Source organism: Pseudophryne corroboree, chromosome 9 (genome assembly GCF_028390025.1).
Source record: "Pseudophryne corroboree isolate aPseCor3 chromosome 9, aPseCor3.hap2, whole genome shotgun sequence".
In the NCBI taxonomy this organism is placed as follows: domain Eukaryota; kingdom Metazoa; phylum Chordata; class Amphibia; order Anura; family Myobatrachidae; genus Pseudophryne; species Pseudophryne corroboree.
This window is the reverse complement of record NC_086452.1, coordinates 399,073,325-399,088,640: the sequence shown is the minus strand read 5'-3', so window position 1 is coordinate 399,088,640 and position 15,316 is coordinate 399,073,325. Positions and strand designations below refer to the sequence as shown.

The following is a 15,316-nucleotide window of genomic DNA, read 5'->3' as shown; positions in this document are numbered from 1 at the left end:
GTATCCACCACACAAACACAACAATACACAGCACACTAGTGAGAGGAAGATGGCTCTGTTGTTTGTTCAAAGAAACTCACAGGCTACAATTCCTCCAAACAGAAAAAAGACATTTCACTAAGAGGGAGTGATCCATTCTGGCCACACAAGCCAACTCCAAAATAACATAGAGGCAACTACAAAAACATGGGTGCTGCCCATCTGGAGAGACATCACTTTCTTCTTTTTCTCCCCGCCTGAGGCTGATCTTCTTTGCTTGGTCTGCGGAGTGACCTTCGTTGGGCCTGCCCAGTGGCCTGTTCTTCCTGGGCAGGGGCAGGGGAGGGAGCCGATGTGGTTGGCTCTCTGCCACTGTGGGCAAGGGAGACAGCGATGGCCTGGAGCCCTTGCAAGATGTTATTTGCAAGGCTTTGGTTTGAGGAGGCCAGTTGTTCTTGGGCCTGCCTGATCTCTGCCAGACCTTGGCAGAGTTGAGCAACACCTTGCTCAACACAGGTTCGGATCTCAGTGAGCCGGACAGCTATCTGGCTTACCTCCCGGATGACCCCGTCTTGAAATGTGTTTAGGCTCTCACCATACCTAGCAATTTCAAGCAGGATCTCCGGGATAGCAGAGGGTTGGGTGGGGGGGCCAGTAGGAACCTGCATAGGTGGGTTTTGTTGGCCCACACTGCCAGACCCACTAGGTCCCTCCACCTCAGCCTCAACCACATAACCGGCCTGTGACTCAAACTGTTCACCACCCTGTGCTGTGTTTTGTGCCAAGCAAATAGAAGAATGTGTGGGGAAAAAGTTGGAGTAGAAATTAGTTAAAGATTCTAAATACAGTTCAAATTACAGACAAATAAATGTGTAAACTTACCTTCCAAGTCATGTCCCGTCAGAATCTCAGGCAGGTCCGTGTCCATATGAGACACCCCTTGGCCCTCCTCATAACTGACACAGTCCATCGCCATCTCCTCCAAGTCAGTATACTCCACAGCGACAGGTGGTCCACCCCCTGTAGCCCTTGAGGCATTCCACTCCGCAGCCCTCTTTGCCTTCAGGCGGGATTTGAAGTCGGCCCACCTACATATGTATTGTGAAAGAGGGACAAAGTTGAGTATTATTATTGGTTGTAGAAAATATATAGCACACATGTTCTGCTTGTGTTTGCTAGACAGAACATGATATGTAACTATATTTTTTGATCAACTTAGCACAGAAAATGGATTGTCAAGATGCACTTACCGTCGTCTCACTTCCTGTGATGTTCTGACGACAGAGCCAACTTCATTCACAGATTTTGTGATGTCTCTCCAGATGCGTTCTTTTGAAGCAGCACCCATGTTTTTTGGCCCTCTATGTATTTTGGCCATGGCCTGCGTGACCAAGACACGCAACTCCCTCTTAGTGAATGCAGGCTGTCTTTTTTTCCGTCTGGAGGTAGCCTGTGAGGTTTCTTCTGGTTGGTCATCTCCATCTTCCTCCTCACTAGCAGCTTCTGTCTGCTGTGTTTGTGTGGCTAAAGTCAATTCTCCCTCAGTTTGCTCACTATGTGTGTGTGGCAGGGTATCCCCACTCAATTGTTGAGGTTCAGAAGCAGAAATTTGCAGAGTACTAGGTCCTGCCTCAACATCCGCAGAGGCGGATTCTAACAAGCGCCTTTGCCACTCTAAGCGTTGTTTCTGCAATGCCATCTGCTGCTCTGCAATGCGGTCTAGCTCTGCTGCGATTTGCTCACGAGAAGCCATGTTTGTGATGTGTGTATGCCGAGGTGTGTGCGCTTATATACCTACGTGCGAATCGTTAATTCACACAGGTGTACACTATTAATCTGGTGAGTGATTGCACTGCTTATTTAAGGGCCGAGTTTGCACGCTGTGAGTGTAGGTAGTTTGGAGTTTCATTTGTTTGTTGGCTTGTGCGTGAAGGTGCTAGTGGAATTTGCAGAGTGAGTAATTGTCAAGCATACCTTTGTCCTTTCGTTTGCGTTTGGAATATAGACAGTGTTGCATTTTTTATGCAATTTTTCGTTTGTGAGTATTGTGGAAATGTTATTGTTAATTTTTGGAAGTCAAAGTGTTTTATTAATGTTTTTTTGTTAAATTATTTAATCCCATATATATTTGGCAAGTCCATTTGTGAAAATAAACGTGTGCTTATTATTTGTGACTATCATTTGTGTTCTCTTGTAGGTGCTTGTTTTTGGGTCATATAACCCTTTGATATTTCTTTCGATTGGTGTGCTAGGGAACACCAAGTTTTCATTTCTTTTTGTGCAGGTAAGTGTCCTTGGCCTGTGTTGGTGCCTGTTTGTGTTTTTTAAAATTGTTGAGCTTATGTTTTTTTTCCTTTTGGCTAAACCAAATTTTTTTTTACCAGGATTGATCTGCAAAGTAGTGTTTGTCTTTCCTGGTCTAGCTACTAAATGCCTATTTTTTTTGGTTTGTGGTTTTTTATTGGTGTTTGTGAAGTTTTTTATGCCGAGAAATGTACCCAAAAATTTTTTTTGGGAATTGTAAAAATAACATATGTATTTTTAATTAAATTTGTTCTTTATTTTTTATTTGCAAAATTGTTTTACATTTTGGACATGAATTCAACACAGAAAAAATGTACGCTCCTGCAGTAAGTTGACACCACATTTGTCAAAGCATTTTATTGTAGTATATTTGACAAACTTTAGTTTTGTATTCTTCATCTTTTTTTTTTTTTTTTTTTTTAAAGTGTGTGATGTCAATATATATTGCAGCAGAAGCCCTACCTCCCCAACCCACGCCAGCACTCCCACCCCAACCGCAAGCCCCACAACCACAGCCGGCTCCTCATCAACCAAGGCAACGGAGGCGTGCTAGGCCACCAATTTTCCGAACCCGTGTCCTACTTTTTGGGATGCCAGATGATGTGGTGGTGCGTAGATACCGGCTGCCACCACATCTAATCCTAGACACTCTCTCCATAATAGAGAGTGATCTGGAGTCTGAAATTCGGTATCCTACAGCAATACCACCATTGACACAATTCCTTGCAGTGTTACATTTTTTGGCTACAGCCTCATATCAGCATGTTGTGGGAGACCTGGTTGGCATGTCGCAGGGCCAGTTCAGTAAGGTCCTGCGGCGTGTCTGCCAGGCTTTCCTAAAGCGGGTGAAGCAGTTCATTGATATGCCTTTGGATGTTGGTGCCCTAGATGTGGTGAAGCGGCAATTTGCGGAAGGTGGTAGTCGCTTCCCACATGTTATTGGGGTTGTGGATGGCACACATGTTGCTATTCAGCCACCAAGACATAATGAAGAAATTTTTAGAAACAGGAAACTGTTTCATTCTCTGAATGTAATGGTTGTTTGTGGGCCATCCCTCCAGATCCTTTCCCTGACTGCAAAGTTTACTGGAAGTTCCCATGATGCATATGTCATTAGACAATCAGGGATATGGCAGAGATTAAGATCAAGTCAACGAGCAGACATGTGGTTATTGGGTGAGTTTTTGCTTTAATTTTTGAAACAAACAAAAATAACTTGACAAATATACTATTTTGAAATATTGGATTATCTACCAACAGGAGACCGTGGATATCCTTGCACCCCCTGGCTCATGACTCCTTACCGTAATCCCAGGCCAGGACCACAGATGGCATTTAACTCCGCGCTTACTGCCACTAGGCAGCTGGTGGAGCGCACAATTGGTGTCCTTAAAGGGCGGTTTCGTGTGCTCCACCGCACTGGTGGCGACATCATGTATTCGCCGGAGATGGCAAGTAAAATAGTGGTCCTGTGCGCAATACTACATAATATCGCGGTAAGGAGTAGTGTAGAGCTTCCTCAGGCAGAGGAATTGCCTGATGAGGAGCCAGGGGTTGGTCCACGCTTCGGTGGGGGGAGTGTGACACGGAGGGGGAGCCAAGTGAGGGCAAGAATTGTTGCAGAATATTTCAGGTATAGTGTTTTTATATTTTATATTTGCAGAAATAATACAACACAGTATGCTTATGTTTTTTAAACCATGATTGCATTTTGTATGATCTTGTAAAGTGATTGGGTAAGGCTTTTGTTGTGTTGGAATGGGTAATTGATTTTTTTAACAAAAACCAAAAACACGTTAAGCTTACAATGTTTATTTAGAAATTTAAATACTGTAATGTTAATAAATAGTGTCCTTATTTATTTTATATCCTCAAATCCTGATTATGTAACCAAACACACAAACAAATGATACTCAATGTTTCACACTTTGTGACTGTCCAGCTGAATGATCACACGAACTGTGGTGAGTACACAGATATGTATAGTAATTTTATCTAAAGTCTGTGTCTCTGTGTGTTGTTTTCTTAAATTTGTGTTCTAAACATTTTCGCTTCTGCTAATGCGAATTTCCGCTCGTGCCAAATAACACTCTGCTCTTCACAGCATTGCAAAGATCAATAAAGTTATTAGAAATGACAACATAGATTTTTGACCAATCACATGCTAACAGACACTATAAATATATGCCCAAATAAGGAAAACGCCATTGCCATGATGCGTGCAGCACCGTTCACCAGGCGGGAGCTCCGCGTGCTGGTTGCGGTGATGGACCGCCGCGTAGGCCGCGTTGGGCGCTTCATCCCCAATCGGGTGAAGCGCGAGGCCTACGCGGAGGTCCGCCGCCTGCTGCGGACTCGCGTCCGCAGCAGGCGGACAATCATCCAGCTAGAAAGGAGGTGGAGTGATCTCCGTAGGAGGACTCCAGATTTGTTGGCGGAGATCCGCCAGCAAATTCGGGCTCTGCATACACGAAGTAAGTTACCTTACATAATGTTTTGGGTCAAAATTGTGCTAATGGGTGATTTACCAAGTTTAGGGCTTCCGGAATTTATGGTTCAATTGTTCAATACAATGTGCACTGCAGGGGAAGCATATGTAACATGTGCAGAGAGAGTAATTTTTGGGTGTGGTATGTTAAATCTGCATATAAATTTGCATTGTTAAAATAAAGCAGCATGTATTTACCCTGCCCATAATTACACAAACCAACAAAATCTAACTCTCTCTGCACATGTTATATCTGCCACCCCTGCAGTGCACATGCTTTTGGCCAATTGCAAACGAAATTCCTGCTGTAATCCCCTTGGAATTTCAATCATTTTACAGTAAATGGTAGGCTAATTGCAACCTGCTGTGTCCTTTTTTGGAAATTATGACACTGTGTGTGGTTAGGGAAAACAGTACTGACTGTAGCAAAGTAACACCAAACAAGTGCATGTTTCAAACAAATAAGAAGCAGGCAGGAAAAAGAACCAAAAAACTTGATCAGTGCTGGCTATATAATAAGGTTCCTGGAATAGTAATCTGGTGATGTTGCCTAGACCAATCACTATGACTCAATTGACTAGATGAAGGAATGAGCTTCAAAGTAAAAATTTGGACTCATTTTGTTTGCTGTGGCCAACATGAAGAGGATCTTAACATGTTTGCTTTGCTATTACAAAAAAAAAGCATTTAACATTGAACAGAACATTGAGAAAAGAAATTGATTACTATGTAATTTCTCATGTTTACAAAATTTGTACACAATTATCATTCTAGGACAACAACAATGGCAAAACTCACCACCCCCTTCCCCTTCCCACTCCCCCTCACCTTCACACTCCCCCTCCCCTTCTCACTCCCCCTCCCCTTCTCACTCCCCCTCCCCTTCACAGTCCCCCTCAGCTTCCCAGTCCCCCTCAGCTTCCCAGTCCCCCTCAGCTTCCCAGTCCACCTCATCTTCCCAGTCCACCTCAGCTTCCCAGGCCCCATCAGCTTCCCTGGCCCACTCCACTTTCCATTCCCCTTCTCACCACACCTCTCCATCTCTTTCTGGGACCCCTTCTCCTCCTTCCCATACCCCTTCTCCTTCTAATTCTACATCCCAATCTGAACCCCCCACACCCTCTATTGCCTTAACTTTCTCTCCGCCCCCCTCGCCCTCTCAATCAGACCCCCCCTCTGAAATTGGCAACCAAATCCAGCCTCCTTCCCCCATCCAGCCTCCTGCCCCAATCCCTCCTCCTTCCCCAATCCCTCCTCCTTCCCCAATCCCTCCTCCTTCCCCAATCCCTCCTCCTTCCCCCATCCAGCCACCTTCCCCCATCCAGCCAACATCCCCACCCAGTGAATGGGCAGAGGAAGCCCCTGCAGACCGGTCCGGGAGTCTTGAGGTTGCCGTGGAAAGTAAGTTTTGTTTTATAATGAAAAAAATGATTACCCACTTACACTTACAATGTCAAAACATGCAGTGTTGTACTGTTTGAATTCTTGGACCCTGGACAAATATTTGAAAATTTCATCATGGTGTACATGTTGCCTTTACATATTTGTGAGTGTCATTATATGTACAGTGTGTATGTGTGCAATGTTTTGTGTGTCCACTCTAGGTTGACACTCATTAGGTAGCCAGGGTTGCCAGGAGAACAGGGTTTATATGTGTTAGTTTTTCTGGTAAACAGTTATACCTGAGTGGAGTTTAGTATGTTGTTTGCCTTTTACACTTGGGCCTGTGTAGTCTGAATATTTACACTTACAAATCACATGCTTCACTTTGTTATGCAGCCTAATGACACACTGTTTTTTTGTGTGAAAGTTACATTCTCAAAATTACTAATTGTTCTAGTCAAACCTGTTTGCACTTATTTAGTAAGGGCAGCTTTCAGGGAGTGTGGGAATGCTATGATATGTTGGCCTTCTGAAGATGTGGATATGCAGTGTGATGATGCAGGACCAACCCCCTAAAAATAAAATACAAATAAAACAACAAATGGGAATGAATGCCAACATGGTGTAACATTGACGAAGATGGTAGTTATCTTTAACATGGGATGTCGGACATAGCAACCAATAAGATTATACTTTAAAAATTGGGATCCACTTCTACAATATAATAATCATATTTTTGCTTGATTGCTATGGGCAACGTTCCATCTTAAATATAACTCACATAGTAGTAAATTTAACACATGGTCTGGAACACTTTAAAATCTGATAAAAAGGCTGAGCAGGCTTGTGTGTTCTGCTAATGATTGTACCATAAAACAGCCAGGATGTAGTAACTTTGCCATTAAAGCAGGCCTGTCCAAACTGCGGCACTCCAACTGTTGAGAAACTACACATCCCAGCATGCCCTGACACAGCTTTGCCATTCCCTGACCACAAAACTGTGTAAAGGCATGCTGGTATATGTAGTTTCACAACAGCTGGAGTCCAGCAGTTTGGACATGCCAGCATTTAAGTGTGCTTTGCGCCTTGCTTGGATAATAAGTAATGTAATTAAGTTATTAATGTTTGTGTTGCATCTTAATTTCAGATGTTGCAGTTGGAGATCCAACAAGTTTATCCGGGATTCTTTACACCATGCGCCTACACCTGCAAGGAATCATGAATTGTGTTGACCAATTGCAAAAATTTGCTTGATTTTTATTATTTGTTTTAAAAAAAAAAAAAATTATTAACCAAAAAAAAAAAAAAAAAAAAGTTGATTACAGTTAACCGGGTGTTGTGTTTATTAATGCAAAAAAGGATCAGCAGATTGGCAGGCAGAATTTGTTTGCAAAAAACATTACACACATCTAACGTTACATTTTTACAAAAAAAAACAGGAGATTATTGTGTTAAGAAACATGTAAAAACCTTCATTCACAAACAACACCTTTTAAAAAAAAAAAAAAAGTGAAAAAAAAAACAAAAACTATTTTACACTTTTACATGTTGATGGGCAATTATGGCAACAAAGTGTTAATCTGTTTTTTTTTTCAGACTTAATTGTTTAGGAACATTATCAATCATTACACTAATTGGGTTCGTAATTGAAAAGGGCTTGTGGACTTTAAAAGGAAAGGTGTAATTTCACTTAATAGCCAAAAAAAACATTTTTGTGCGTTTTACCTTAAAAGTGTGCACTTTTACGGTAAAATGTGTAAATCTACTCAAACTTAGTATTTTTACGATTAAGTATGTGTTATTGCGATGGTTTCGCAATGCTGCGATAGTTTCGCATTACTGCGATGTCATTTGGCGTACGCCCACTTTGTGTAATACTGCGTGCGAATTTGCAAAAATACGTTGAGGGCGGAGGTTCGCAAATTTACTACATTAACGCAACTTTGCGAATATGTTGTGCGACCGAAAAACTTAGCGATCAACTCGGAATGAGGGCCTGTGTTGTTACACAAGTAATTATATCGTATAGGGGTTTTTTTATTACCCTATTAACATGTTGTGGATACAAAATTCTTTGCATGTAATCTCAGAGTGCAATCTTCTTTATATACATTTAATTTCTTTTAATAGCATAGAAGATAGGATAAACAGTGCCCTTGCATTTACACTGCATAAAGTGCTAGATATACTGCTACTATGCTTTATATACGTTGCTCCAGTATAGGTGGGCATCCCCGCTTACCCAGGAGCTAATGGAGCTGTATGCACTATTAATGTCTTAATAAATACATTTCCAATATCTATATTTGTAATTTTTCCAGATCAATGTTTATGGCCAATTATGGCTACAAAGTGTTCTTCTGGTATTCTTTGAAGACTTAATTGGTCAGGACCATTGTCATTCATTACACTAATTGGATTCGTAATTGAGGAGGGCTTGTGGACTTTAAACTGAAAGGTGTAATTTCACTTAATAGAAAAAAAACCCATTGTTGTGCGTTTTTCCACAAAAGTGTGCACTTTTAAGAAGAATGTGTAAATCTACTAAAACTTAGTATTTTTACGTTGACGTTTGTGTTAATGCGATGCCTTCGCATTGCTGCGATGTCATTTGGCGTACGCCCACATTGTGTAATACTGCGAACGAATTGGCAAAAATACGTTGGGGGCGGATATTCGCAATTTCTCTGACGTCCTAGTGGATGCTGGGGACTCCGTCAGGACCAAGGGGATATAGCGGCTCCGCAGGAGACAGGGCACAATAATAAAAGCTTTAGGATCAGGTGGTGTGCACTGGCTCCTCCCCCTATGACCCTCCTCCAAGCCTCAGTTAGATTTTTGTGCCCGACGAGAAGGGTGCAATCTAGGTGGCTCTCCTGAGCTGCTTAGAATAAAAGTTAGGTTTTTTATTTTCAGTGAGTCCTGCTGGCAACAGGCTCACTGCTACGAGGGACTTAGGGGAGAGAAGAAAACTCACCTGCGTGCAGGATGGATTTGCTTCTTAGGCTACTGGACACCATTAGCTCCAGAGGGAGTCGGAACACAGGTCTCACCCTGGGGTTCGTCCCGGAGCCGTGCCGCCGACCCCCCTTGCAGATGCCGAAGTTGAAGAGGTCCAGAAACAGGCGGCAGAAGACTTTCAGTCTTCATAAGGTAGCGCACAGCACTGCAGCTGTGCGCCATTGTTGTCAGCACACTTCACCAACAGTCACCAACTGTCACTGAGGGTGCAGGGCGCTGGGGGGGGCGCCCTGGGCAGCAATGTATAATACCTTTTTATGGCTAAAATACATCACATATAGCCCTTGAGGCTATATGGATGTATTTAACCCCTGCCAGATCTCACAAACTCCGGGAGAAGAGCCCGCCGAAAAGGGGGCGGGGCCTATTCTCCTCAGCACACGGCGCCATTTTCCTGCTCAGCTCTGCTGTGAGGAAGGCTCCCAGGCTCTCCCCTGCACTGCACTACAGAAACAGGGTTAAAACAGAGAGGGGGGGCACTTATTTGGCGATATGATTACATATATAAAAATGCTATAAGGGAAAACACTTGTATAAGGGGTTGTCCCTATATAATTATAGCGTTTTTGGTGTGTGCTGGCAAACTCTCCCTCTGTCTCCCCAAAGGGCTAGTGGGGTCCTGTCCTCTGTCAGAGCATTCCCTGTGTGTGTGCTGTGTGTCGGTACGTGTGTGTCGACATGTAGGAGGACGATGTTGGTGAGGAGGCGGAGCAAATTGCCTGTATTGGTGATGTCACTCTCTAGGGAGTCGACACTGGAATGGATGGCTTATTTAGGAATTACGTGATAATGTCAACACGCTGTAAGGTCGGTTGACGACATGAGACGGCCGGCAAACAAATTAGTACCTGTCCAGGCGTCTCAGACACCGTCAGGGGCTTGTAAAAACGCCCATTTACCTCAGTCGGTCGACACAGACACGGACACTGACTCCAGTGTCGACGGTGAAGAAACAAACGTATTTTCCTTTAGGGCCACACGTTTCATGTTAAGGGCAATGAAGGAGGTGTTACATATTTCTGATACTACAAGTACCACAAATAAGGGTATTATGTAGGGTGTGAATAAACTACTTGTAGTTTTTCCTGAATCAGATAAATTAAATGAAGTGTGTGATGATACGTGGGTTTCCTCCGATAGAAAATTATTGGCGGTATACCCTTTTCCGCCAGAAGTTAGGGCGAGTTGGGAAACACACCTTAGGGTGAATAAGGCGCTCACACGCTTATAAAAACAAGTGGCGTTACCGTCTCCAGATACGGCAGCCCTCAAGGAGCCAGCTGATAGGAAGCTGAAAAATATCCTAAAAGTATATACACATATACTGGTGTTATACTACGACCAGCAATCGCCTCAGCCTGGATGTGCAGCGCTGAGGGGGCTTGGTCGGATTTCCTGACTGAAAATATTGATACCCTTGACAGGGACAAGATTTTATTGACTATAGAGCATTTTAAGGATGCATTTCTATATATGCGAGATGCGCAGAGGGATATTTGCATTCTGGCATCAAGAGTAAATGTGATGTCCATATCTGCCAGACGACAGTGGTCAGGTGATGCAGATTCCAGACGGCACATGGAAGTATTGCCGTATAAAGGGGCGGTCCATCGGACCTGGTGGCCATGGCAACAGCTGAAAAATCCACCTTTTGTTACCCCAAGTCACATCTCAGCAGAAAAGGACACAGTCTTTTCAGTCTCAGTCCTTTCATCCCCATAAGGGCAGGTGGGCAAAAGGGCCAGTCATATCTGCCCAGGGGTAGAGGAAAGGGAAGAAGACTGCAGCAGGCAGCCCATTCCCAGGAACAGAAGCCCTCCACAGCTTCTGCCAAGTCCGCAGCATGACGCTGGGGCCGTACAAGCGGACTCAGGTGCGGTAGGGGGTCATCTCAAGAGTTTCAGCACGCAGTGGGCTCACTCACAAGTGGACTCCTGGATCCTACACGTAGTATCCCAGGTGTACATTGGAAATTCGAGACGTCTCCCCCTCACAAGTTCCTGAAGTCTGCTTTACCAACGTCTCCCTCCGACAGGGAGGCAGTATTGGGAACAATTCACAGGCTGTATTCCCAGCAGGTGATAATCAAAGTACCCCTTCTACAACAAGGGAAGGGGTATTATTCCACACTATATTGTGGTACTGAAGCCAGACGGCTAGGTGAGATCTGAAATATTTGAACACTTACATACAAGCGTTCAAATCAAGATGGAGTCACTCAGAGCAGTGATAGCGAACCAGGAAGAAGGGGACGATATGGTGTCACTGGATATCAGGGACGCTTACCTACATGTCCAAATTTGCCCTTCTCACCATGGGTACCTCAGGTTCGTGGTACAGAACTGTCACTATCAGTTCAGACGCTGCCGTTTGGATTGTCCACGGCACCCCGGGTCTTTACCAAGGTAATGGCCGAAATGATGATTCTTCTTAAAAGAAATATGGACGCTTTCCTGATAAGGGCAAGGTCCAGAGAACAGTTGGAGGTCGGAGTAGCACTATCTTAAGTAGTTCTACGACAGCACGAGTGGATTCTAAATATTCCAAAATCGCAGTTTTTTCCGACGACACGTCTACTGTTCCTAGGGATGATTCTGGACACAGTCCAGAAAAGGATGTTTTCTCCCGGAGAAGAAAGCCAGGGAGTTATCCGAGCTAGTCAGGAACCTCCTAAAACCAGGAAAAGTATCAGTGCATCATTGCACAAGGATCCTGTGAAAAATGGTGGTTTCTTACAAAGCGATCCCATTCGGTAGATTTCACGCAAGAACCTTTACGTGGGATCTGCTGGAAAAATGGTCCGGATCGCATCTTCAGATGCATCAGCGGATAACCCTGTCTCCAAGGACAAGGGTGTTTCTTCTGCGGTGGCTGCAGAGTGCTCATCTATGAAAGGGCCGCAGATTCGGCATTCAGGACTGGGTCCTGGTGACCACGGATGCCAGCCTGAGTGGCTGGGGAGCAGTCACACAAGGAAAAAATTTCCAGAGAGTGTGATCGAGTCTGGAGACTTCTCTCCACATAAATATACTGGAGCTAAGGGCAATTTACAATGCTCTAAGCTTAGCAAGACCTCTGCTTCAAGGTCAGCCGGTATTGATCCAGTGGGACAACATCACGGCAGTCGCCCACGTAAACAGACAGGGCGGCACAAGAAGCCGGAGGGAAATGGCAGAAACTGCAAGGATTCTTCGCTGGGCGAAAAATCATGTGATAACACTCTCAGCAGTGTTCATTCCGGGAGTGGAAAACTGGGAAGCAGACTTCCTCAGCAGGCATGACCTCCACCCGGGAGAGTGGGGACTTCATCGGGAAGTCTTCCACATGATTGTAAACCGTTGTGAAAAACCAAAGGTGGACATGATGGCGTCCCGCCTGAACAAAAAACTAGATATTGCGCCAGGTCAAGGGACCCTCAGGCAATAGCGGTGGACGCTCTGGTAACACTGTGGATGTACCAGTCAGAGTATGTGTTCCCTCCTATGCCTCTCATACAAAAAGTACTGAGAATCATAAGAGGGAGATGAGTAAGAATGATACTCGTGGTTCCGGATTGGCCAAGAAGGACTTGGTACCCGAAACTTCAAGAGATGTTCACGGAAGACCCGTGGCCTCTACCTTTAAGAAAGGACCTGCTCCAGCAGGGGCCTTGTCTGTTCCAAGACTTACCGCGGCCGCGTTTGACGGCATGGCGGTTGAACGCCGGATCCTGAAAGGGCATTCCAGATGAAGTCATCCCTACCCTGGTCGAAGACAGGAAGGATGTAACCGCAAAACATTTTCACCGCATTTGGCGAAGATATGTTGCGTGGTGTGAGGCCAAGAAGGCCCCTACAGAGGAATTCCAACTGGGTCGTTTCCTACATTTCCTGAAAACAGGACTGTCTATGGGCCTAAAATTAGGGTCCATTAAGGTTCAAATTTCGGCCCTGTCAAATTTCTTCCAGAAAGAACTGGCTTTAGTGCCTGACGTTCAGATGTTTGTAAAAGGGGTACTGCATATACAGCCTCCTTTTGTGCCCCAGTGGCACCTTGGGATCTCAATGTTGTTTTGAGTTTCCTAAAGTCACATTGGTTTGAACCACTCACCACTGTGGACTTAAAATATCTCACATGGAAGGTGACGATGCTATTAGCCCTGGCTTCAGCCAGGCGTGTGTCAGAATTGGCGGCTTTATCATATATAAAGCCCTTACTTAATTTTTCATTCTGACAGGGCAGAATTGAGGACTCGTCCTCAATTTCTCCTTAAGGTGTTTTCTGTTTTTCACATGAACCAACCTATTGTGGTACCTGCGGGTACTAGGGACTTGGAGGACTCCAAGTTACTTGACGTTGTCAGGGCCCTGAAAAATATGTTTCCAGGAAGGCTGGAGTCAGAAAATCTGACTCGCTGTTTAGCCTGTATGCACCCAACAAGATGGGTGCTCCTGCTTCTAAGCAGACGATTGCTCGCTGGATTTGTAATACAATTCAGTTTACACATTCTGTGGCAGGCCTGCCACAGCCAAAATCGGTAAAAGCCCATTCCAAAAGGAAGGGGGCTCATCTTGGGCGACTGCCCGAGGGGTCTCGGCTTTACAACTTTGCCGAGCAGTTACTTGGTCAGGGGAAAACACGTTTGCTAAATTCTACAAATTTGATACCCTGGCTGAGGAGGACATGGAGTTCTCTCATTCGGTGCTGCAGGGTCATCCGCACTCTCCCGCCCGTTTGGGAGCTTTGGTATAATCCCCATGGTCCTGACGGAGTCCCCAGCATCCACTAGGACGTCAGAGAAAATAAGATTTTACTTACCGATAAATCTATTTCTCGTAGTCCGTAGTGGATGCTGGGCGCCCATCCCAAGTGCGGATTGTCTGCAATACTTGTACATAGTTATTGTTACAAAAATCGGGTTATTGTTGTTGTGAGCCATCTTTTCAGAGGCTCCTTCTGTTATCATGCTGTTAACTGGGTTCAGATCACAAGTTGTACGGTGTGATTGGTGTGGCTGGTATGAGTCTTACCCGGGATTCAATATCCTTCCTTATTATGCACGCTCGTCCGGGCACAGTATCCTAACTGAGGCTTGGAGGAGGGTCATAGGGGGAGGAGCCAGTGCACACCACCTGATCCTAAAGCTTTTATTATTGTGCCCTGTCTCCTGCGGAGCCGCTATATCCCCTTGGTCCTGACGGAGTCCCCAGCATCCACTACGGACTACGAGAAATAGATTTATCGGTAAGTAAAATCTTATTTTTGCAACATGTTCGCAATTTTGCTCATACCTTGTGCGAACGAAAAAAATAGCGAACAACTCGGAATGACCACCATGGTTTTGCCCAACTGCTAACAAAATTCCTGCTGCGATCAACTTGGAATTACCCCCACTGTGTTTATATACACGTGGGGTTGTTTGCACATAATTTTACAACACATGTTTCTCTGCATCCGTTATATTTATTTGGCTCACATACAGAGTTATTCGTTCAACATGCCTTCACATTTGTGCTGTATGTAACTTCAGAGTTCCCTCTATGCACATGTGATCTGTTTTATCTTGCATGGGTAATTCACCCGTGCAATGTCTTCACACTCATGCTACACGTAATATTCAATATATTGCTGATAAATTTAATAGGTCAGCTGCCGCAATGCTTGACATTAAATACAGTGTTGTTACACAAGTAATTATATCGTATAGGGGTTTTTTTATTACCATATTAACATGTTGTGGATACAAAATTCTTTGCATGTAATCTCAGAGTGCAATCTTCTTTATATACATTTAATTTCTTTTAATAGCATAGAAGATAGGATAAACAGCGCCCTTGCATTTACACTGCATAAAGTGCTAGATATACTGCTACTATGCTTTATATACGTTGCTCCAGTATAGGTGGGCGTCCCCGCTTACCCAGGAGCTAATGGAGCTGTATGCACTATTAATGTCTTAATAAATACATTTTCCTGGCATCATGCCCTTTAATGATTAAAGTGATCATACATTCTAAGACATTAGGTCAGCCACGATTATAGAGAAGTCTATTCAATTATTTGTTAAAATCCTAGAACGGGTACAAGGCTACTCATGCGCATTTCGCTTTTCTAAAGCTTCGTCAGGGCTATGGAGGTTTGTAGGTAAGATGTGTGTAACTG

The 15,316-nt window shown here is 44.3% G+C and overlaps 1 protein-coding gene across 1 annotated transcript; it reads left to right on the top strand.

Moving 5' to 3' along the window:
* The first annotated feature begins 2,203 nt into the window (after window positions 1-2,203).
* On the top strand, window positions 2,204-5,470 carry LOC134957074 (putative nuclease HARBI1). The gene is made up of 4 exons (XM_063938830.1): window positions 2,204-2,263; window positions 2,590-2,609; window positions 2,709-3,459; window positions 3,544-5,470. Exons 2-4 carry the CDS (start codon window positions 2,595-2,597, stop codon window positions 3,978-3,980), a joined length of 1,203 nt encoding a protein of 400 aa, XP_063794900.1. The 5' UTR covers window positions 2,204-2,263; window positions 2,590-2,594; the 3' UTR covers window positions 3,981-5,470.
* Window positions 5,471-15,316: the final 9,846 nt, after the last annotated feature.